This window comes from Rhinoraja longicauda, chromosome 15 (genome assembly GCF_053455715.1).
Source record: "Rhinoraja longicauda isolate Sanriku21f chromosome 15, sRhiLon1.1, whole genome shotgun sequence".
Classification (NCBI taxonomy): Eukaryota; Metazoa; Chordata; class Chondrichthyes; order Rajiformes; family Arhynchobatidae; genus Rhinoraja; species Rhinoraja longicauda.
Genome location: NC_135967.1, coordinates 49,053,986 through 49,074,407, shown reverse-complemented (window position 1 = coordinate 49,074,407; position 20,422 = coordinate 49,053,986). Strand labels below are relative to the sequence as shown.

General features: G+C 53.0%; 1 protein-coding gene across 1 annotated transcript in view; it reads left to right on the top strand.

The window, feature by feature from the left end:
- The window catches only part of LOC144600301 (dedicator of cytokinesis protein 11-like), a 146,730-nt gene extending 127,656 nt beyond the window's left edge, over positions 1-19,074 (top strand). The window contains exons 44-49 of the mRNA XM_078411868.1: positions 964-1,021; positions 3,951-4,057; positions 10,905-11,027; positions 11,824-11,937; positions 12,713-12,859; positions 19,006-19,074. Of these exons, the coding sequence (XP_078267994.1) occupies positions 964-1,021; positions 3,951-4,057; positions 10,905-11,027; positions 11,824-11,937; positions 12,713-12,859; positions 19,006-19,074 (618 nt within the window). The remainder of the gene's footprint in view (positions 1-963; positions 1,022-3,950; positions 4,058-10,904; positions 11,028-11,823; positions 11,938-12,712; positions 12,860-19,005) is intronic.
- The last annotated feature ends 1,348 nt before the right edge of the window (positions 19,075-20,422 follow it).

Below are 20,422 nucleotides of genomic sequence, written 5' to 3'. Positions count from 1 at the left end.
TAATCGAGCCTTCCACAATGTACAGGCACATGATGAAGTGAATAACGTTTAGTGCAAGATAAAGTCTAGCAAAGTCCGATTAAAGATAGTCCGAGGCTTAACAGGCTCATTTATCATTGGATTTGGTTTATCAGTGTGGGATCAGATGCAGTTTTGTTAAAAAAACTATTGTTAGTGTACGTCTTCAACAATCCTTTGCTGAATGGGATGCATTTGGAGTATTGCGTGCAGTTCTGGTCTCGCCATTACAGGCAGAGTGTGCGAGCATTGGAGAGGGTTTAAGGATGATGCCAATCTGCCGCGTGAGTTGGGAAGTATTTGCTGCAAGGATTTAGCAGCACACGGAATATTCAGCGGAGTGAACAGCAAGTGGCTGGTGACTGTCAAATGAGGAAAGGCTGGGCTTGTATTCACTGGAGTTTAGAAGGATGAGAGGGGGATCTTATAGAGACGTATCAAATTATAAAAGGACTGGGCAAGCTAGATGCAGGAAAAATGTTCCCAATGTTGGGGGGAGTCCAGAACCAGGGGACACAGTCTAAGAATAAAGGGGAGGCCATTTAAAACTGAGGTGAGAAGGAACTTTTACACCCAGAGGGTTGTGAATTTGTGGGATTCTCTGCCACAGAGGGCAGTGGAGGCCAAATCACTGGATGAATTTAAAAGAGGGTTAGATAGAGCTCTATGGGCTAGTGGAATCAAGGGATAGGGGGAGGCAGGCACGGGTTACTGATTGTGGATGATCAGCCACGATCACAATGAATGGCGGTGCTGGCTCGAAGGGCTGAATATCCTCCTCCTGCACCTATTTTCTATGTTTCTAAGTGTAGTGAGACTGCTTTTCCATTCTCTGGCACGGACCATCAGAGCTGATGCCAGGTTATCGTGTTGGTACTGGCACATTGTTGAATGACCCGTCTCTCACCCTCTCTCACTCTCTCTCTCTCTCTCCTCTCGTTGCAGGCAGCGATGTGTTACGTTCATGTGGCAGCCCTGGTGGCTGAATACCTCAACAGGAAAAGTAAGCTCTGGATTCTATTTATAAACCCAGCTCTGCCATTAACCATTGAGGGGCGAGGCACAGAGTCTCTTGCCCAGAGTAGATGAATCGAGAACCAGACGACATAGGGTGGTGGGTGTATGGAACAAGCTGCCAGAGGAGGGAGTTGAGGCTGGGACTATCCAATCGTTTAAGAAACAGTGAGACAGGTACATGGATAAGACAGGTTTGGAGGGATATGGGCCAAGCGCAGGCAGGTGGGACTAGTGTAGCTGGGACATGTTGGCCGGTGTGGGCAAGTTGGGCCGAAGGGCCTGTTTCCACACTGTATCACTCTATGACTAGTGTAGCTGGGACATTGTTGGCCAGTGTGGGTAAGTTGGGCTGAAGGGCCTGTTTCCACACTGTATCACTCTGTGACTAGTGTAGCTGGGACATTGTTGGCCAGTGTGGGTAAGTTGGGCTGAAGGGCCTGCTTCCACACTGTATCACTCTATGACTAGTGTAGCTGGGACATTGTTGGCCAGTGTGGGTAAGTTGGGCCGAAGGGCCTGTTTCCACACTGTATCACTCTGTGACTAGTGTAGCTGGGACATTGTTGGCCAGTGTGGGTAAGTTGGGCTGAAGGGCCTGTTTCCACACTGTATCACACTGTGACTCAGTGAGGCAACAAGTCAAAACCAGATCACACAGGTTTCAATTATCTGAAACTTGCATGGCATTTGGCAAAACCACAATACCAGGTGTGTTTGCTCTTTGAAGTGATGTTTGTTGAGTTTGCATTGGAGAAAGGGCCAGCCGGGACATATTCACTGAAGTTTGCAAACTCAATGGGAAAGCTGCCAAGAGTTGTTGTCAATGTACATATGTGTGTCATGTTGGCATGTTGCAATTCTTCAAAGTTTTGGAAGTTGCAGGTAAATGTGTCTGCCAGTAGTTTGTGAAACCAGAGCAGTTAAATAGTCTGCTTCAGGCGTCGTGAGGAGTTACTCTAGGAATTGTTCGTTAAGAGCAACGATGCGGGTATAACAGTTAGGGGTCTACCATGAGTTAGTGCGACCAACAAGTAGAAGCAAACCGCACTGTGTCTGGAAAAGTGGTACAAAAGAATTGTACAACAAATAAAAACTAGTTCTAGATTAAACGCCCTCTCCCTCTCCCTCTCCCTCTCCCTCTCCCTCTCCCTCTCCCTCTCCCTCTCCCTCTCCCTCTCCCTCTCCCTCTCCCTCTCCCTCTCCCTCTCCCTCTCCCTCTCCCTCTCCCTCTCCCTCTCCCTCTCCCTCTCCCTCTCCCTCTCCCTCTCCCTCTCCCTCTCCCTCTCCCTCTCCCTCTCCCTCTCCCTCTCCCTCTCCCTCTCCCTCTCCCTCTCCCTCTCCCTCTGCGGGTCAGGCAGCATCTGTGGAGAACATGGATAGGTGACGTTTCACAGAATGCTGGGTTAACCAGGGGGTCAGGCAGCATCTGTGGAGAACATTGACAGGTGACGTTTCACAGAGTGCTGTAGTAACTCAGCGGGTCAGGCAGCATCTGTGGAGAACATGGATAGGTGACGTTTCACAGAGTGCTGGAGTAACTCAGCGGGTCAGGCAGCATCTGTGGAGAACATGGATAGGTGACGTTTCACAGAGTGCTGGAGTAACTCAGCGGGTCAGGCAGCATCTGTGGAGAGCCGTGCACAGGTTATGTTTCGGGCTGAGACCCTGTTCCAGGGTATGTGCTCCAGAGATGCTGCCTGACCCGTTGAGTTACTCCAGCACTTTGTATTCGATGCTGGATTCCAGAACCTGCCATTAGTATTGTATGGCTTCCACTGGCCCTTGTGAGCAGTGCAGTGAGATATCACGATGTATGGCTTCCACTGGCCCTTGTGAGCAGTGCAGTGAGATATCACGATGTATGGCTTCCACTGGCCCTTGTGAGCAGTGCAGTGAGATATCACGATGTATGGCTTCCACTGGCCCTTGTGAGCAGTGCAGGGAGGTATCACGATGTATGGCTTCCACTGGCCCTTGTGAGCAGTGCAGGGAGGTATCACGATGCTGTAGCAGCAGGTAGCTGTGGTTATTCTTTCCTTCCCGTTTCTGTAGGTCGCTTGTACTTCCCTGCAAACACCTACCTATTTCTTCGCTGTAATGTCCGCACATATTGCTCGTTGACCTTTCTGTGTTTTTGTGGTCACGTTTCTGGTCGGATGCTATCGATATAAAGAAATGCACTTTCACTAAATTCCCTGCCAGGCAACAAATCTATGTCGACGCAGGTAACTGCAGATGCTGGTTTACAAAGAAAGGCCCAGGGTGCTGGAGTAACTCAGCGGGTCGGGCAGCATCTGTGGATGGGTGACATTTCGAGGGTTGGGTCTGAAGAAGGGTTCAGACCTTTACCCCTTAGATAAGGACAGTAGATGTTTGTTTACTTAGTAAAGTCCGAGTTGTATTTTTCCAGATCGTAGTTTGAACCACTACGACAGCTTAAAGCACAAAACCAAAAGAACAGTAAAGCTCACTAAATCCTCTTCAATCTTTTCTTGAGAAGGGGAACAAAGCTGCAGATACAGGAAATGTGAAAATAAAATGGCGGTGCGTACAGGCTCGAAGGGCCGAATGGCCTACTCCTGCACCTATTTTCTATGTTTCTATGTTTCTAAAATGAAATTGTGGAAATGTCCAGTCAGTCAGGCAGCATCGAGAGAGGGTGACCACTCTACAGTTAATGTCATGGACAACTCTGTGGTAACTCAGTCTGAAGAAGAGTCTCGACCCAAAACGTCACCCGTTCCTTCTCTCCCGAGATGCTGCCTGACCCTCCAGCAGAGTTACCCCAGCACTCTGTGTCTACCTTCGGTTTTAAGCAGCATCGTCAGTTTTGTTCCTACACTAAGTAACAGTTGTTGGGATCGAGATTGGTGGATCTGTGCTTACACTGGTTTCTCTCTCTCTCCCTCTGTCAGAATTGTTTCCTAAAGGTTGCACAGCTTTCAAAGCCATCACTCCCAACATCGAGGAGGAGGCAGCGATGAAAGAGGATGCGGGGAAGCAAGACGTCCATTACACCGAGGTAAAAGCCCCCCCCCTGCCGCCCCCGCCTCCAGAATCACCCACACTCAGCTTGACACTGATGAGCGTTTGAGGGGGCACCTCGTTGAAACGTACAGAATAGTGAGCGGCCTGGATAGAGTGGATTTGGAGAGGATGTTTCCACTGGTGGGAGAGTCTAGGACCAGAGGGCACAGCCTCAGAATTAAAGGACGTTCCTTTAGAAAGATGAGAATTTCTTTAATCAGACGGTGGTGAATCTGTGGAATTCGTAGCCACAGGCGGATGTGGAAGCCGTCCATTGATATCGTTAAGCCGGACACCGATGGATTAGTGCGGGTGTCAGAGGTTATGGGGAGAAGGCAGGAGAATGAGGTTGAGAGGGAAAGATAGATCATTCATGATTGAATGGCAGACTAGATGATGGGCCGAATGGCCTAATTCTGCTCCTATCACATGAATATGACACTCCACGAGTAACTGGATTGTCACATCACCTTGGCAACTGGTGCTGAACTCCCAGGCTCCAAATGCTCAACGCATTCACTTTATTTTCTAGGTTAGCCACAGAGACATTCAGCATGGAAATGCCCATGACAACCAAGATCCCCATCGTAGCTGATCCCACCTCCCCAAGCGAGCTTGCTCCGTACCCCTCAAAACCTTTCCCATCCACACGCCAGTCCAAGTGTCTTTCAGATGTTTTTATTATACCTGCCTGACAAAGATAGACACTAAGATAGAAAATATCTGGCACAGATAGACACAGAGTGCTGGAGTAACTCAGCGGGTCAGGCAGCATCTGTGGAGAACATGGACACAGAGTGCTGGAGTAACTCAGCGGGTCAGGCAGCATCTGTGGAGAACATGGATAGGTGACGTTTCACAGAGTGCTGGAGTAACTCAGCGGGTCAGGCAGCATCTGTGGAGGACATGGATAGGTGACGTTTCACAGAGTGCTGGAGTAACTCAGCGGGTCAGGCAGCATCTGTGGAGGACATGGATAGGTGACGTTTCACAGAGTGCTGGAGTAACTCAGCGGGTCAGGCAGCATCTGTGGAGAACATGGATAGGTGACGTTTCACAGAGTGTTGGAGTAACTCAGCATGTTAGGCAGGTGGTCATAATGTTTTGGCTGATCGGGTCATAATGTTTTGGCTGATCGGTGTGACTCTTGTCTCTAGACCCAACCTGCCAATCACAGGTTTAGTTTAGTTTAGAGATACAGTGTGGAAACAGGCCTTGAACCCACTGAGTTGCACCTATCAGCGATCCCCACACACTAACATTACCCACACACACTGCGGACAGTTTACATTTACCAAGCCCGTTAACCTACAAACCTGCACGTCTTTGGAGCGTGGGAGGAAACCGAAGATCTCGGAGAAAACCCACGGGGGGAACGTACAAACTCCGTACAGACAGCGCCCGTAGTCGGGATGGAACCCGGGTCTCTGGGGCTGTGAGGCAGCAGCTCTACCCGCTGCACCACCGTGCCGCCCAACAGGCAGATTGGCAGCAACCAGTGATGGTGGGAAGGCAGGTCTGTTCACAATGGGGTCTCCCCCATACCAGAGACGCCAGGCACACATCATGTTCATAAGTGACAGGAACAGAATGAGGCCAATCGGCCCATCAGTCAACACCGCCATTCAATCACAGCTGATCTATCTTTCCCTCTCAACCCCATTCTCCAGCCCTCTCCCCATGACCCCTGACAGCTGACACCTGTACTAATGCAGGTGGAGTGAAAGGATTGTGAAGCAGGTGTACTCTGAGCTGGAGCACACCGCTTGTGAAAGGATTGTGAAGCAGGTGTACTCTGAGCTGGAGCACACCGCTTGACCTGTTTTTACAAAATGTTAAATGGTCAGCTGGACATAGATGACCACATATACACCAAACCCAAACCTATCAGGAACAGACCAGGGCATTCGATTCAATTTGAGAGTCTTTTTGAAAGTCCAGATACACCACATCCACTGGCTCTCCATTATCCATTCTACTTGTTACATTCTCATAACATTCCAGAAGATTAGTCAAGCATGGGTTCTCCTTCATAAATCCATGCTGACTTTGACCGATCCTGTCACTGCTTTCCAAATGTGCTGCTATTACATCTTTAATAATCGACTCCAGCATCTTCCCCACCACCGATGTAAGGCTAACTGGTCCCCTTCTGTCCCTCTCCCTCCCCACCTATCCCTCTCTCCCCCCTCTCCCCCTCCCTCCCTGCCCATCCCTCTCTCCCCCTCCCTCCCTCCCTACCATCCCTCTCTCCCCCTCCCTCCCTCCCTACCCATCCCTCTCTCCCCCTCCCTTCCTACCCATCCCTCTCTCCCCCTCTCTCCCTACCCATCCCTCTCTCCCCCTCTCTCTCTCCCTCCCTACCCATCCCTCTCTTCCCCCCCTCTCCCCCTCCCTCCCTACCCATCCCTCTCTCCCCCCTCTCTCCCCTCTCTCTCTCCCTCATTTCTACTTTCCACATCTCGGCCCATTTCGGACTGAGATGAGGAAAACCTTTTTCACCAGAGAGTTGTGAATCTGTGGCATTATCAGGCATCTGAATCAACCCATCACCAACTAGAGAGTGGTCCTGAACTACTATCTTGGTGACCCTCACACTGTCTTTGATGGGGTTTTACTGGCTTTACCTTGCAGGGAACGTTGTTGACTGTTCACTTTACCTTGGTACACGTGACAATAAACATAATGAGTTACCAGCTCTCAAGACAGATGTGTACAGCAATTCATTCTTCTCACACAATTAAAGCATGGAATAGTCTTCACCCTACTGTAGTTACTCAACCAGACGCAACTACATTTAAGGCAGCTCTTCCCCAAGAAGCCCTTCTTGCTTAAGTCCATACTCCGCCACCTCCAGTTTAAATTCCATCTGGAATATTTTGGAGGACCAAGAACCAAGAATTGCTCCAAACAGCACCGCTGGTCTTTGGGGCCATGGGCGATGGGGCCATGGGCGATGGGGCCATGGGCGATGGGGCCATGGGGCCATGGGCGATGGGGCCATGGGCCATGGGCGATGGGGCCATGGGCGATGGGGCCATGGGCGATGGGGCCATGGGGCCATGGGGCCATGGGCGATGGGGCCATGGGCGATGGGGCCATGGGCGATGGGGCCATGGGGCCATGGGGCCATGGGCGATGCTTCAGGACAGAACTGCTTTAAGAGTTCACGGGCATTTAAGGAAGTGATTGAGCCACTCCCAATTCCAGCAAGACTATTTAGGAGTTAATTACTCCAGATTAATGTTTACCCGGAGTGGTTTATGGTGGTTTGTGAGTTTCTCTTTTGCTTTGGCAACAATCTGGACCAGATGAAAGTCGAGGGTTAAAAAACTGCCAGAGATAGTTTTTGTAAACAAGAGCTGATTGTAAATGTTGTAATATAAGAAAATAACTGCAGATGCTGGTACAAATCGAAAGTATTTATTCAAAAAATGCTGGAGTAACTCAGCAGGTCAGGCAGCACTCAAAAGTATTTATTTACCAAATGCTGGAGTAAATGTTGTAATGGTCAGGCTATTTAGATTTAGATTTAGAGATACAGCGCGGAAACAGGCCCTTCGGCCCACCGGGACCGTGCCGCCCAGCGATCCCCGCACATTAACACTATCCTACACACACTGGGGACAATTTTTACATTTGCCCAGCCAATTAACCTACAAACCTGCACGTCTTTGGAGTGTGGGAGGAAACCGAAGATCTCGGAGAAAACCCACGCAGGTCACGGGGAGAACGTGCAAACTCCGTACAGACGGCGCCCGTAGTCAGGATCGAACCTGAGTCTCCAGCGCTGCATTTGCTGTAAGGCAGCAACTCTACCGCTGCGCCACCGTGCGTTTAGTGTTCAGAGATATAGTGGAGTTTCTTCAGCTATACACCCGTAACAAGGGCAATGTCCCGAAAGCCTTCTTGACCACCACGTCTATTTGTGAGGCCGATTTCAGGGAACTATGAGCCTGTACTGGATCCCTCTGTTCCACAACACTCCCCAGGGTCCTGCCCTTCACTGTCAACGTTCTGCCCCGATTTGACTTTCCAAAATGCCACAGCTTACATTTATCTGCATCAAACTCCATTCATGTTTCATCATAATTGTGCGCACCGTGTTATAGGAAAGATGTTGTCAAGCTGGAGAAGGTTCGGAGAAGATCTACGAGAATGTTGCCAGGACTCATTTCTTCACACAGAGAGTGGTGAATCTGTGGAATTCTCTGCCACAGAAGGTAGTTGAGGCCAGTTCATTGGCTATATTTAAGAGGGAGTTAGATGTGGCCCTTGTGGCTAAAGGGATCAGGGGGTATGGAGAGAAGGCAGGTACAGGTTACTGAGCTGGATGACCAGCCATGATCATATTGAATGGCGGTGCAGGCTCGAAGGGCCGAATGGCCTACTCCTGCACCTATTTTCTATGTTTCTATGACTCGAGGGTGTGAGCTACAGGGAGAGGTTGAGTAGGCTGGGACTCTATTCCTTGGAGAGCAGGAGGATGAGGGGTGTTCTTATAGAGGTGTATAAAATCATGAGAGGAATGGATCAGGTAAACACAAGGGTCTTGATCTGAAACATCACCCATTCCTTCTCTCCAGAGATGCTGCCAGTCCCGTTGAGTTACTCCAGCTTTTTCGGTCTATCTTCGGTTTAAACCAGCATCTGCAGTTCCTTCGTACACAGAGTCTCTTGCACAGAGTAAGGGAATCAAGGACCAGAGGTTTAAGGTGAAGGGGAAAAAATGTAATAGGCATCAGAGGCATAACCTTTTCACACAGAGGGTGGCGGGCGTATGGAACAAGCTGCCAGAGGAGAGAGTGGAGGCTGGGACTGTCCCAACGTTTAAGAGTGGTGGATGTTTATGTTAACTTTTATGTTGCTTGTTTTTTAGTATGGCTGTATGGTCATTTGAATTTCACTGTACCTTAATTGGTACACGTGACAATAAGCTGACCTTAAAACCCTGAGACCTTGAAACCTTGAAGAAACGGTTAGACAGGTACACGGATAGGACAGGTTTAGAGGGATATGGACCAAACGCAGGCAGGTGGGACTAGTGTAGCTGGGACATGTTGGGCGGTGTGGGCAAGTTGGGCTGAAGGGCCTGTTTCCACACTGTATCACTCTATGACTAGTGTAGCTGGGACATGTTGGGCGGTGTGGGCAAGTTGGGCTGAAGGGCCTGTTTCCACACTGTATCACTCTATGACTAGTGTAGCTGGGACATGTTGGGCGGTGTGGGCAAGTTGGGCTGAAGGGCCTGTTTCCACACTGTATCACTCTATGACTAGTGTAGCTGGGACATGTTGGGCGGTGTGGGCAAGTTGGGCTGAAGGGCCTGTTTCCACACTGTATCACTCTATGACTAGTGTAGCTGGGACATGTTGGGCGGTGTGGGCAATTTGGGCTGAAGGGCCTGTTTCCACACTGTATCACTCTGAGTATAATTGGTAAACAGGAGGTGAGGTTCAGACTCTGTTTGTTCCAATGGTTCAGTGGTAGTTTATAGCCACATGTGCCAAGGTTGAGCGAGATCTTACTTTGCAATCAGTAAAACTCTTATTGCATCGAGGCACAATTATACTTGGGGACAAGAGAGTAATTACACTTTTAGTTTTCGATACAGCATGGAAACAGGCCCTTCCACCCACTGAGTCCACTCCGACCAGCCCGTTCACACTAACACCATCCTACACATTAGGAACAGAAGCCAGTTAACCAACAGCCCTGCACGACTTTGGAGTGTGGGAGGAAACCGGAGCACCCGGAGAAAACCCACGTGGTCAAAGGGGAACGTACAAACTCCGTACAGGGGCTGACAACACCCGTACAGGGGATGGAACCCGCGTCTCTGGCGCTGTGAGGCAGCGGCTCGACCCGTCTCTTCTACATCCCGCAGCTCCGCTCTTGCTCCCCCTCCCCCCACTCGTAACAAGGACAGAATACCCCTCGTTCTCACCTTCCACCCCACCAGCCAGAGTATCCAACATATCATCCGCCAACATTTCCGTCACCCACAACGGGACCCCACCACTGGCCATATCTTCCCATCCCCTCCCCTCTCTGCGTTCCACAGAGACCGTTCCCTCCGTAACTCCCTGGTCCACTCGTCCCTTCCTACCCAAACCACCCCATCCCCGGGCACTTTCCTCTGCAACCGCAGGAGATGCAACACCTGTCCCTTTACCTCCCCCCTTGACTCCATCCAAGGACCCAAACAGTCTTTCCAGGTGAGACAGAGGTTCACCTGCACCTCCTCCAACCTCATCTATTGTATCCGCTGCTCCAGATGTCAACTTATTTACATCGGCGAAACCAAACGCAGGCTCGGCGATCGCTTCGCTCAACACCTTCACTCAGTCCGCCTTAACCAACCTGATCTCCCAGTGGCTCAGCACTTCAACTCCCCCTCCCACTCCCAGTCTGACCTTTCTGTCTTGGGCCTCCTCCAGTGCCATAGTGAGGCCCACCGCAAACTGGAGGAACACCACTCACTCACACTCACTCTCACACTCACTCTCCCCCACACGTTCTCACACTCACTCTCACACTCGCTCTCCCCCACACGCTCTCACACTCACTCACTCTCGCTCTCTCTCACTCTTGCACTCACTATCACACACTCTCGGTCTCACGCACTCTCACACTCGCTCACACTCACTCCTGCTCACACACACTCACTCACTCTCGCACACTCTCACACACTTGCTCACTCTCGCACTCTCACACTCACTCTTACGCGCTCACTCTCTCACTCTGGCTCACTCTGTCACACACACTGTCACTCTCTCACGCCCACGCGCGGCCCGTGTACGTGGAGGTGCGGGCTGCTGACCGTTGCCGTGTGCCTGCAGGATACGCTGGTGGAGTTGCTGGAGCAGTGTGTGGACGGGCTTTGGAACGCTGAGCGCTACGAGCTAATGGCCGTCATCTACAAGCTCATCATCCCCATCTACGAGCGTCGCCGGGACTTTGAGGTGAGAGGAGATGGAGCGCTGCCGGAACATTCTAGCTGTTGCTGGGGACACGGACATGCAGAGCCCTGATATCCCACTCCCAAATACGGGACAAGGTGACGTCACCGCCCCGCGCCCCACGTGACCTCACCCAGCCTGCGGCCACGTGCTCCCGCTCCACCAATGGCGGCCGCCCGGGCCGGGAGGCAGGTTGCAACGCAACCTCCGTTAGGCGGTGCCCGGGCCTCCGGGCCCACAGTGTCCGGGCCCACAGTGTCCGGGCCCACAGTGTCCGGGCCCACAGTGTCCGGGCCCACAGCCTCCGGGCCCACAGCCTCCGGGCCCACAGTGTCCGGGCCCACAGCCTCCGGGCCCACACTGTCCGGGCCCACAGCCTCCGGGCCCACAGCCTCCGGGCCCACAGCGTCCGGGCCCACAGCGTCCGGGCCCACAGCCTCCGGGCCCACAGCGTCCGGGCCCACAGCGTCCGGGCCCACACTGTCCGGGCCCACAGCCTCCGGGCCTACAGCCTCCGGGCCCACAGCGTCCGGGCCCACAGCCTCCGGGCCCACACTGTCCGGGCCCACAGCGTCCGGGCCCACAGCCTCCGGGCCCACACTGTCCGGGCCTACAGTGTCCGGGTTTGATCCGGATTTGACCCGGGTTTGATCCTGACTACGGGTGCTGTCTGTGCAGAGTTTACTCTGATTCCGGCACGTTATTACTCTGATTCCCGCACATTGTTACCCAGTAACTGCTGCACATTGTTACTCAGACCTCATGAACCTGCTGACTGGTCCTTGTCTCTTTACTTTAGAAGCTGTCCTTCGTGTACAACACCTTGAACGAAGCTTACAAGAAGATAATTCAAGTCCTTCGCACGGGCCGGCGGCTGCTGGGCACGTTTTTCCGTGTGGCCTTCTACGGGCAGGTCAGGGTTCGGTTCCATTTATTGTCACGTGTACCGAGGTACAGTGAAAAGCTTTTTGTTGCGCGCGATCCAGTCAGCAGAAAGACAACACATGATTACAATCGAGCCGTTTACAGTGTACAGATGCATGATAAGGGAATAACGTTTAGTGCGAGGTAAAGCCAGCAGAGTCCGATCAAGGATAGTCCGATCAAGGATAGTCCGAGGGTCACCAATGAGGGAGAAGGTACTTCAGCACTGCTCTCTGGTCGTGACCGGGCCACACCGCCACATTCCAAAGACAAGCAGGTTTGTAGGTTAATTGGCTTCAATATAGTGTCCCGAGTGTGTGGGACAGAACTAGTCAGGTGATCGCTAGTCACCATGGGCTCCCTGGGCCGAGGGGCCAGTTTCCACGCTGTATTTCGGCACGGTGGAGCAGCGGTAGAGTTGCTGCCTTACAGCGAATGCAGCGCCGGAGACTCAGGTTCGATCCTGATTACGGGCGCCGTCTGTACGGAGTTTTACGTTCTCCCCGTGACATGCGTGGGTTTTCTCCGAGATCTTCGGTTTCCTCCCACACTCCAAAGACGTACAGATATGTCGGTTAATTGGCTGGGCAAATGTAAAATAAATTGTCCCTAGTGTGTGTAGGATAGTGTTAATGTGCGGGGATCGCTGGGCGGCGCGGACCCGGTGGGCCGAAGGGCCTGTTTCTGCGCTGTTTCTCTAAATCTAAAAATCTAAATCTCTAAACTAAAAAACTAAACTGCGTCTCTTGCTTTCTGTTTTGAAGGCCTTCTTTGAAGAGGAGGATGGCAACGAGTACATCTACAAGGAACCCAAGCTGACGAAATTGCCCGAAATCTCAGAGAGGCTCCTCAAACTGTACGGCGATAAGTTTGGAGCAGAGAATGTGAAAATCATTCAGGATTCCAACAAGGTAACTGAGCGGAGAAAGAGCGCGGATCCTTGAAACGTTAGTGCCAAACCAGGAGTGCTGGATGTACTCAACAGGTCAGGCAGCCTCTGTGCAGAGGGAACTGAAATATGAGCTTAGTTTCACCCTTCGCAGATGCTGCCTGACCTGCTGAGTAAATCCATCTCTCCTTCAATCAAGTAATCTTCACTAGGGCTCAATCTTGACTATGGGCGCTGTCGGTGTGGAGTTTGCACGTTCTCCTCGTGATCGCGTGGGTTTCCTCTGGGTGCTCCGGTTTCCTCCCACATCCCAAAGATGTGCACGTTTGCAGGTTACTTGGTTTCCGCAAGCTGTAAATTGTCCCTCGTGTGTGTAGGATAGTGCTAGTGTACGGGGCGATTGCTGGTTGGCGCGGACTGGGTGGGCCGAAGGGCCTGTTTCCGTGCTGTATCCCTGAAGTCTGACAATCAAAATGATTGCAGATGCTAGAATGGGAAATAGAAGTAGAACGTTAGAAACATAGCAAGTCAGGCGGCTTCTGAGGAGCAGCGTTTACATCAGAACTATGTATAAAAAGTATATAAAATTACATCAACTATCAATGAACAGTCTGTAAAATTATGAGAGGCGTAGGTAGGTGAGACAATATTACATCGATAGGTTAGGTCAGAACATTTTGCTCAGAAGGGAAACATCAAAGACTAGAGGGAAGAGAGGGGTAAAGTTTAAAGGAGATTAGACGACCCTGTGGATCTGTTAGGGTCCCGTTGTGATGCAAGATGAACATGGAAGTATTAGATCAAAATAGCGATCTCATCTTGTGTGTATATATAAATATATATATATAAAGTGCTGGAGTAACTCGACAGGTTAGGCAGCATCTCGGGAGAGAAGGAATGGGTGACGTTTCGGATCGAAACCCTTTTTCAGACTGAAGAAGGGTCTCGACCCGAAACGTCACCCATTCCTTCTCTCCTGAGATGCTGCCTAACCTGTCGAGTTACTCCAGCACTTTGTGAAAGAAATACCTTCGATTTGTACCAGCATCTGCAGTTATTTTCTATATATATATGTATGTTCTCAAAATACAGCCAAAATGGTACATGATGGCGCAACAATTTGAACGGAACTTGATACTGCACACCACAGGTGAGTGAGTGGTGATTAAGGTGCCCATAAAATTGTTGCACTATCGTGTACCGTGTTGGCTGTATTTCGTGAACATACATATATATATTTACATACCGATCAGCCAAAACATTATGACCACTGACAGGCGAATTGAATAACATTGATTATCTTGTTACAATGGCACCTGTCAAGGGGTGGGATATATTAGGCAGCAAGTGAACAGTCAGTTCTTGAAGTTGATGTGTTGGATGTAGGAGAAATGGGCAGGAGTAAAGACCTGAGCGACTTTGACAAGGGCCAAATTGTTATGGCCAGACGACTGGGTCAGAGCATCACTGAAACGGCAAGGCTTGTGGGGTGCTCCCGGTCAGCAGTGGTGAGTACCGACCGACAGTGGTCCGAGGAGGGACAAACCACAAACCGGCGACAGACAGGGTGTTGGGCGCCCAAGGCTCATCGATGCGCGAGGGCAACAAAGGCTATCCCGTCTGGTCCGAACCGACAGAAGGTCGACTGTGGCACAAGTCACAGAAAATGTTAATGGTGGTCACGGGAGGAATGTGTCACAATACACAGTGTATCACACCCTGCTGCGTATGGGGCTGCACACAGAGGACCAACAGCATATTAGGCAGGTGGGCGTAATGTTTTGGCTCATCTGGTCGTAATGTTTTGGCTGATTGGTGTACAGGATGAGATTTTTAATAACATATAGATATGGAGGGCAATTGTGTAGGGCGGCACGGTGGCGCAGCGGTAGAGTTGCTGCCTTACAGCGAATGCAACGCCGGAGACCCGGGTTCAATCCTGACTACGGAGACCATTCTTTAGTCTGAAACCAAAATGTCACCTGTCCATCCCCTCCACAGATGATGCCTGACCCGCTGAGTTCCCCCAGCATTGTGTGTTCAGTTGCAATTGATAGTTTATTCCCTTGTTCATGCTCTGTGCGATTACATTTCACCATCTAATGCTTTTGCTTTAGACAGACATAATTAACATGTAGAAAACATTAATCCATCAGAACATCCCAACGTTTTTTGTTTTGACGGCTTTTTGCAAAACTGGTTCCACACAGGTAGTAACCTCCTGCATTGCTGATTGGGAATTGGCACCATCCCTACATAGATTATCTGGGCTGCTGAGTTTATTGGTTTATTGGCAGGGAGCTGTGCAAGAGTCCCTGTAATCATGTACACTTCGGCTGAATACACAAACTGATGTGACTACCTCATTGTTATTAACCTGGAGTGCTCCGTAAACATTTGCATTACCATGGGAGCCAGCTTCTCAGTCGACCAAAAATATATTGTTTTAGTCACCCTGGAAAACTTGCAGAGAAGATTTACAAGGATGTTGCAAGACTCGAAGGCCTGAACTGCAGGGAGAGCTTGGGCTGGCTTGGACTCTAACCCCTGGAGTAGATCTTTAAGAGCTCTATCTAGCTCTCTCCTTTCAAGAGAGAGCTAGATAGAGCTCTTAAAGATAGCGCAGTCAGGGGGTATGGGGAGAGGGCAGGAACGGGGTACTGATTGAGAATGATCAGCCATGACCACAGTGAATGGTGGTGCTGGCTCAAAGGGCCGAATGGCCTACTCCTGCACCTATTGTCTATTGGAGAACAGGAGGATGGAGGGTGTACTTATAGAGGTGTATAAAATCACGAGGGGAATAGATCAGGTGAATGCACAGTCTTTAAACCGGGAAAGGGGAATCAAGATCCAGAGGACATAGATTTGAGGTGAAAAGGGAAAGATTTAATCAGAACTCGAGGGGCACCATTTTTACTCAGAATATGGAGGTCATATGGAACGAGATGCCAGAGGAGGTAGTTCATTACCACAACATTTAAATAGACAATAGTCAATAGACAATAGGTGCAGGAGGAGGCCATTCAGCCCTTCGAGCCAACACTGCCATTCAATGTGGTCATGGCTGATCATTCCCAATCAGTACCCCGTTCCTGCCTTCTCCCCATACCCCCTGACTCCGCCATCCTTAAGAGCTCTATCTAGCTCTCTCTTGAATGCATTCAGAGAATTGCCCCCCACTGCCTTCTGAGGCAGAGAATTCCACAGATTCACAACTCTCTGACTGAAAAGGTTTTTCCTCATCTCCGTTCTAAATGGCCTACCCCTTATTCTTAAACTGTGGCCCCTGGTTCAGGACTCCCCCAACATTGGGAACATGTTTCCTGCCTCTAACGTGTCCAACCCCTTAATAATCTTATATGTTTCGATAATAACACGATGAACAAGTTATACTCATCTCCTCTGCACGTGATCCATACCCTGTGTCTATCTAAATGTCTCTTAAATGCCACGTTCACATCTGCCTTCACCACCACCACCCCCCGCAGTGTGTTCAGGGACCCACCCACCCCCCGCAGTGTGTTCAGGGACCCCCCCCCGCAGTGTGTTCAGGGACCCACCCCCCCCCCCCCCCCCCCCGCAGTGTGTTCAGGGACCCACCACCACCCCCCGCAGTGTGTTCAGGGACCCACCCACCCCCCGCAGTGTGTTCAGGGACCCACCACCCCCCCCCCCGCAGTGTGTTCAGGCACCCACCCACCCCCCCCACAGTGTGTTCAGGGACCCACCCCCCCGGCAGTGTGTTCAGGGACCCCCCCCCCCCGCAGTGTGTTCAGGGACCCACCCCCCCCCCCCCCCCGCAGTGTGTTCAGGGACCCACCACCCCCCCGCAGTGTGTTCAGGGACCCACCCACCCCCCGCAGTGTGTTCAGGGACCCACCACCCCCCCCCCGCAGTTTGTTCAGGCACCCACCCACCCCCCCCACAGTGTGTTCAGGGACCCACCCCCCCGGCAGTGTGTTCAGGGACCCACCACCACCCCCCGCAGTGTGTTCAGGGACCCACCCACCCCCCGCAGTGTGTTCAGGGACCCACCACCCCCCCGCAGTGTGTTCAAGGACCCACCACCCCCCCGCAGTGTGTTCAGGGACCCACCACCCCCCCGCAGTGTGTTCAAGGACCCACCACCCCCCCGCAGTGTGTTCAGGCACCCACCCCCCCCCCCCCCCCCGCAGTGTGTTCAGGGACCCACCCCCCCCCCCCCCGCAGTGTGTTCAGGGACCCACCCCCCGGCAGTGTGTTCAGGGACCCCCCCCCCGCAGTGTGTTCAGGGACCCACCACCCCCCCCGCAGTGTGTTCAGGGACCCACCCCCCCCCGCAGTGTGTTCTGGCACCCACCCCCCCGGCAGTGTGTTCAGGGACCCACCACCCACCCCCCCGGCAGTGTGTTCAGGGACCCACCACCGCCCCCCCCCCGCAGTGTGTTCAGGCACCCACCCACCCCCCCACAGTGTGTTCAGGGACCCACCCCCCCGGCAGTGTGTTCAGGGACCCACCACCCCCCCGCAGTGTGTTCAGGGACCCACCCCCCCCCCCCCCCGCAGTGTGTTCAGGGACCCACCACCCCCCCGCAGTGTGTTCAGGGACCCACCACCCCCCCCGGCAGTGTGTTCAGGGACCCACCACCCCCCCGCAGTGTGTTCAGGCACCCACCCCCCCCCGCAGTGTGTTCAGGGACCCACCACCCCCCCGCAGTGTGTTCAGGGACCCACCCCCCCCCCCCCCCCCCCGCAGTGTGTTCAGGGACCCACCACCCCCCACAGTGTGTTCAGGGACCCACCACCCCCCCGCAGTGTGTTCAGGGACCCACCACCCCCCCCGGCAGTGTGTTCAGGGACCCACCACCCCCCCGCAGTGTGTTCAGGCACCCACCCCCCCCCGCAGTGTGTTCAGGGACCCACCCCCCCCCCCCCCCGCAGTGTGTTCAGGGACCCACCCCCCCGCAGTGTGTTCAGGGACCCACCCCCCCCCCCCCCGCAGTGTGTTCAGGGACCCACCCCCCCGCAGTGTGTTCAGGGACCCACCCACCCCCCCCCCCGCAGTGTGTTCAGGGACCCACCCCCCCCGCAGTGTGTTCAGGGACCCACCCCCCCCCATCCTGCAGTGTGTTCAGGGACCCACCCCCCCCCCCCGGCAGTGTGTTCAGGGACCCACCCCCCCCCCGCAGTGTGTTCAGGGACCCACCCACCCCGCAGTGTGTTCAGGGACCCACCCCCCCGCAGTGTGTTCAGGGACCCACCCCCCCCCCCCCCGCAGTGTGTTCAGGGACCCACCCCCCCCCCCGGCAGTGTGTTCAGGGACCCACCCACCCCCCCCCGCAGTGTGTTCAGGGACCCACCCCCCCTGCAGTGTGTTCAGGGACCCACCCCCCCCCGCAGTGTGTTCAGGGACCCACCCCCCCCCCCGGCAGTGTGTTCAGGGACCCACCCACCCCCCCCCGCAGTGTGTTCAGGGACCCACCCCCCCTGCAGTGTGTTCAGGGACCCACCCCCCCCCCCTGCAGTGTGTTCAGGGACCCACCCCCCCCGCAGTGTGTTCAGGGACCCACCCCCCCCCGCAGTGTGTTCAGGGACCCACCCCCCCCCGCAGTGTGTTCAGGGACCCACCCCCCCCCGCAGTGTGTTCAGGCACCCACCACCCCCCCCCCCCCCGGCAGTGTGTTCAGGGACCCACCACCCCCCCGCAGTGTGTTCAGGGACCCACCACCCCCCCGGCAGTGTGTTCAGGCACCCACCCACCCCCCGGCAGTGTGTTCAGGGACCCACCCACCCCCCCCGGCAGTGTGTTCAGGCACCCACCCACCCCCCCGGCAGTGTGTTCAGGGACCCACCACCCCCCCGGCAGTGTGTTCAGGCACCCACCACCCCCCCGGCAGTGTGTTCAGGGACCCACCCACCCCCCCCGGCAGTGTGTTCAGGCACCCACCCACCCCCCCGGCAGTGTGTTCAGGGACCCACCACCCCCCCGGCAGTGTGTTCAGGCACCCACCACCCCCCCGGCAGTGTGTTCAGGGACCCACCCACCCCCCCCGGCAGTGTGTTCAGGGACCCACCCACCCCCCCCGGCAGTGTGTTCAGGGACCCACCCACCCCCCGTGTAAAATAACTTTCCCCGCACATCTACATACTTAAACTCTCGTTTGTTTGTCTGTTCCTGAACTACAGCCAAAGCGGTGCACGATAGTGCGACAGTTTCAGGCCCCACCTTACGCACCGTCGCCCATTTGGTGCTAATGGAAGAAGTTTTATTGAAATCGGTGTTATATTTTTAAAGTTATTCGCATTTTAAAGTTTAAATCTATCTCCTAGGGAGGGAGGGGGGGGGAGGATAAGGGGGGGGTTGAGGGGGGTTGAAGGGGATGGAGTGGGGGGGGGGAGGGAGGAGGAGGGGAGGGGGAAGGAGGGGGAGGGAAGGAGCGAGGAGGGAGGGAGGGAGGAGGAGGAGGGATGGAGGGGGGAGGAGAGGGTGCTGCACCAATGTAGGGGAAGTTTGGGCCCAACGGGTCCACTTGGTCTAGTTGCCTTTAAACTTTGTTCCTCGCACCTTGAGGCTTTGCTCTCTAGTCTTTTACATTTTCACCTGGGAAAAAAAAGTTTGTGACTGCCTACCGTAGTTATGCCTGTGGTCATTTTATATTCAATATTGGACAGATATCCCAGTGAGTTTATATTGCTCACTGCCTCCGCTGTCACGCTGTGAAAACAGAGAGGATGAGACGGAGCTTCTTCCCACAGGCCATCAGGACTGTCAACTTTTATAACCCCAGAGACTAACTTTTTGTCGACACTAATAGTAACTTATTAACTTTATTTATATGCTGTAACTGTCATTCTTTTTGTGCACAACCCGCAGGCATTGCCACTTTCATTTCACTGCACATCGTGTATGTGTATGTGACAAATAAATTTGACTTGACTTGACTTGACTTGTGGGACCCAGGTTCGATCCTGACTACGGGTGCTGCCTGTGTGGAGTTTGCACGTTCTCCCTGTGACTATGTTGGTTTTCTCTGGGTGCTCCAGTTTCTTCCTACACTCCAAAGACGTGCAGGTTTGTAGGTTAATTGGCTTTGGTAAGAATTGTAAATTGTCCCCTAGTGTGTGTAGGATAGTGCAAGTGTGTGTGGTGGTTGCTGGTCGGAGCCGAAAGGCCTGTTTCCATGCTGTGTCTCTAAACTAAACTAGCGTGAACGAATGTTTGTTGGTCGGCACGGACTTGATGGGCTGAAGGGCCAATTTCCACACTGTACCTCTAAACTAAACTAAACTTTGGTTAAACATTGGACCAGACGTCATCGCCTCAGAATTAAAGGGCGCACTTTTAGAAAGGAGGTGAGGAGAAACTTCTTTAGTCAGAGGGTAGTTAATCTGTGGAACTCATTGCCACAGAGGGTTGTGGAGGCCAAGTCGGTGGATATTTTTAAGGCAGAGATAGACAAATTCTTGTTTAGAACGGGTGTCAAGGGTTATGGGGAGAAGGCAGGAAAATGGGGTTAGGAGGCAGTGATCAGCCATGTTTGAATGGTGGAGTAGACTCAATGGGCCGAATGGTCTAAATCTACATCTGTCACTTGTGAACATG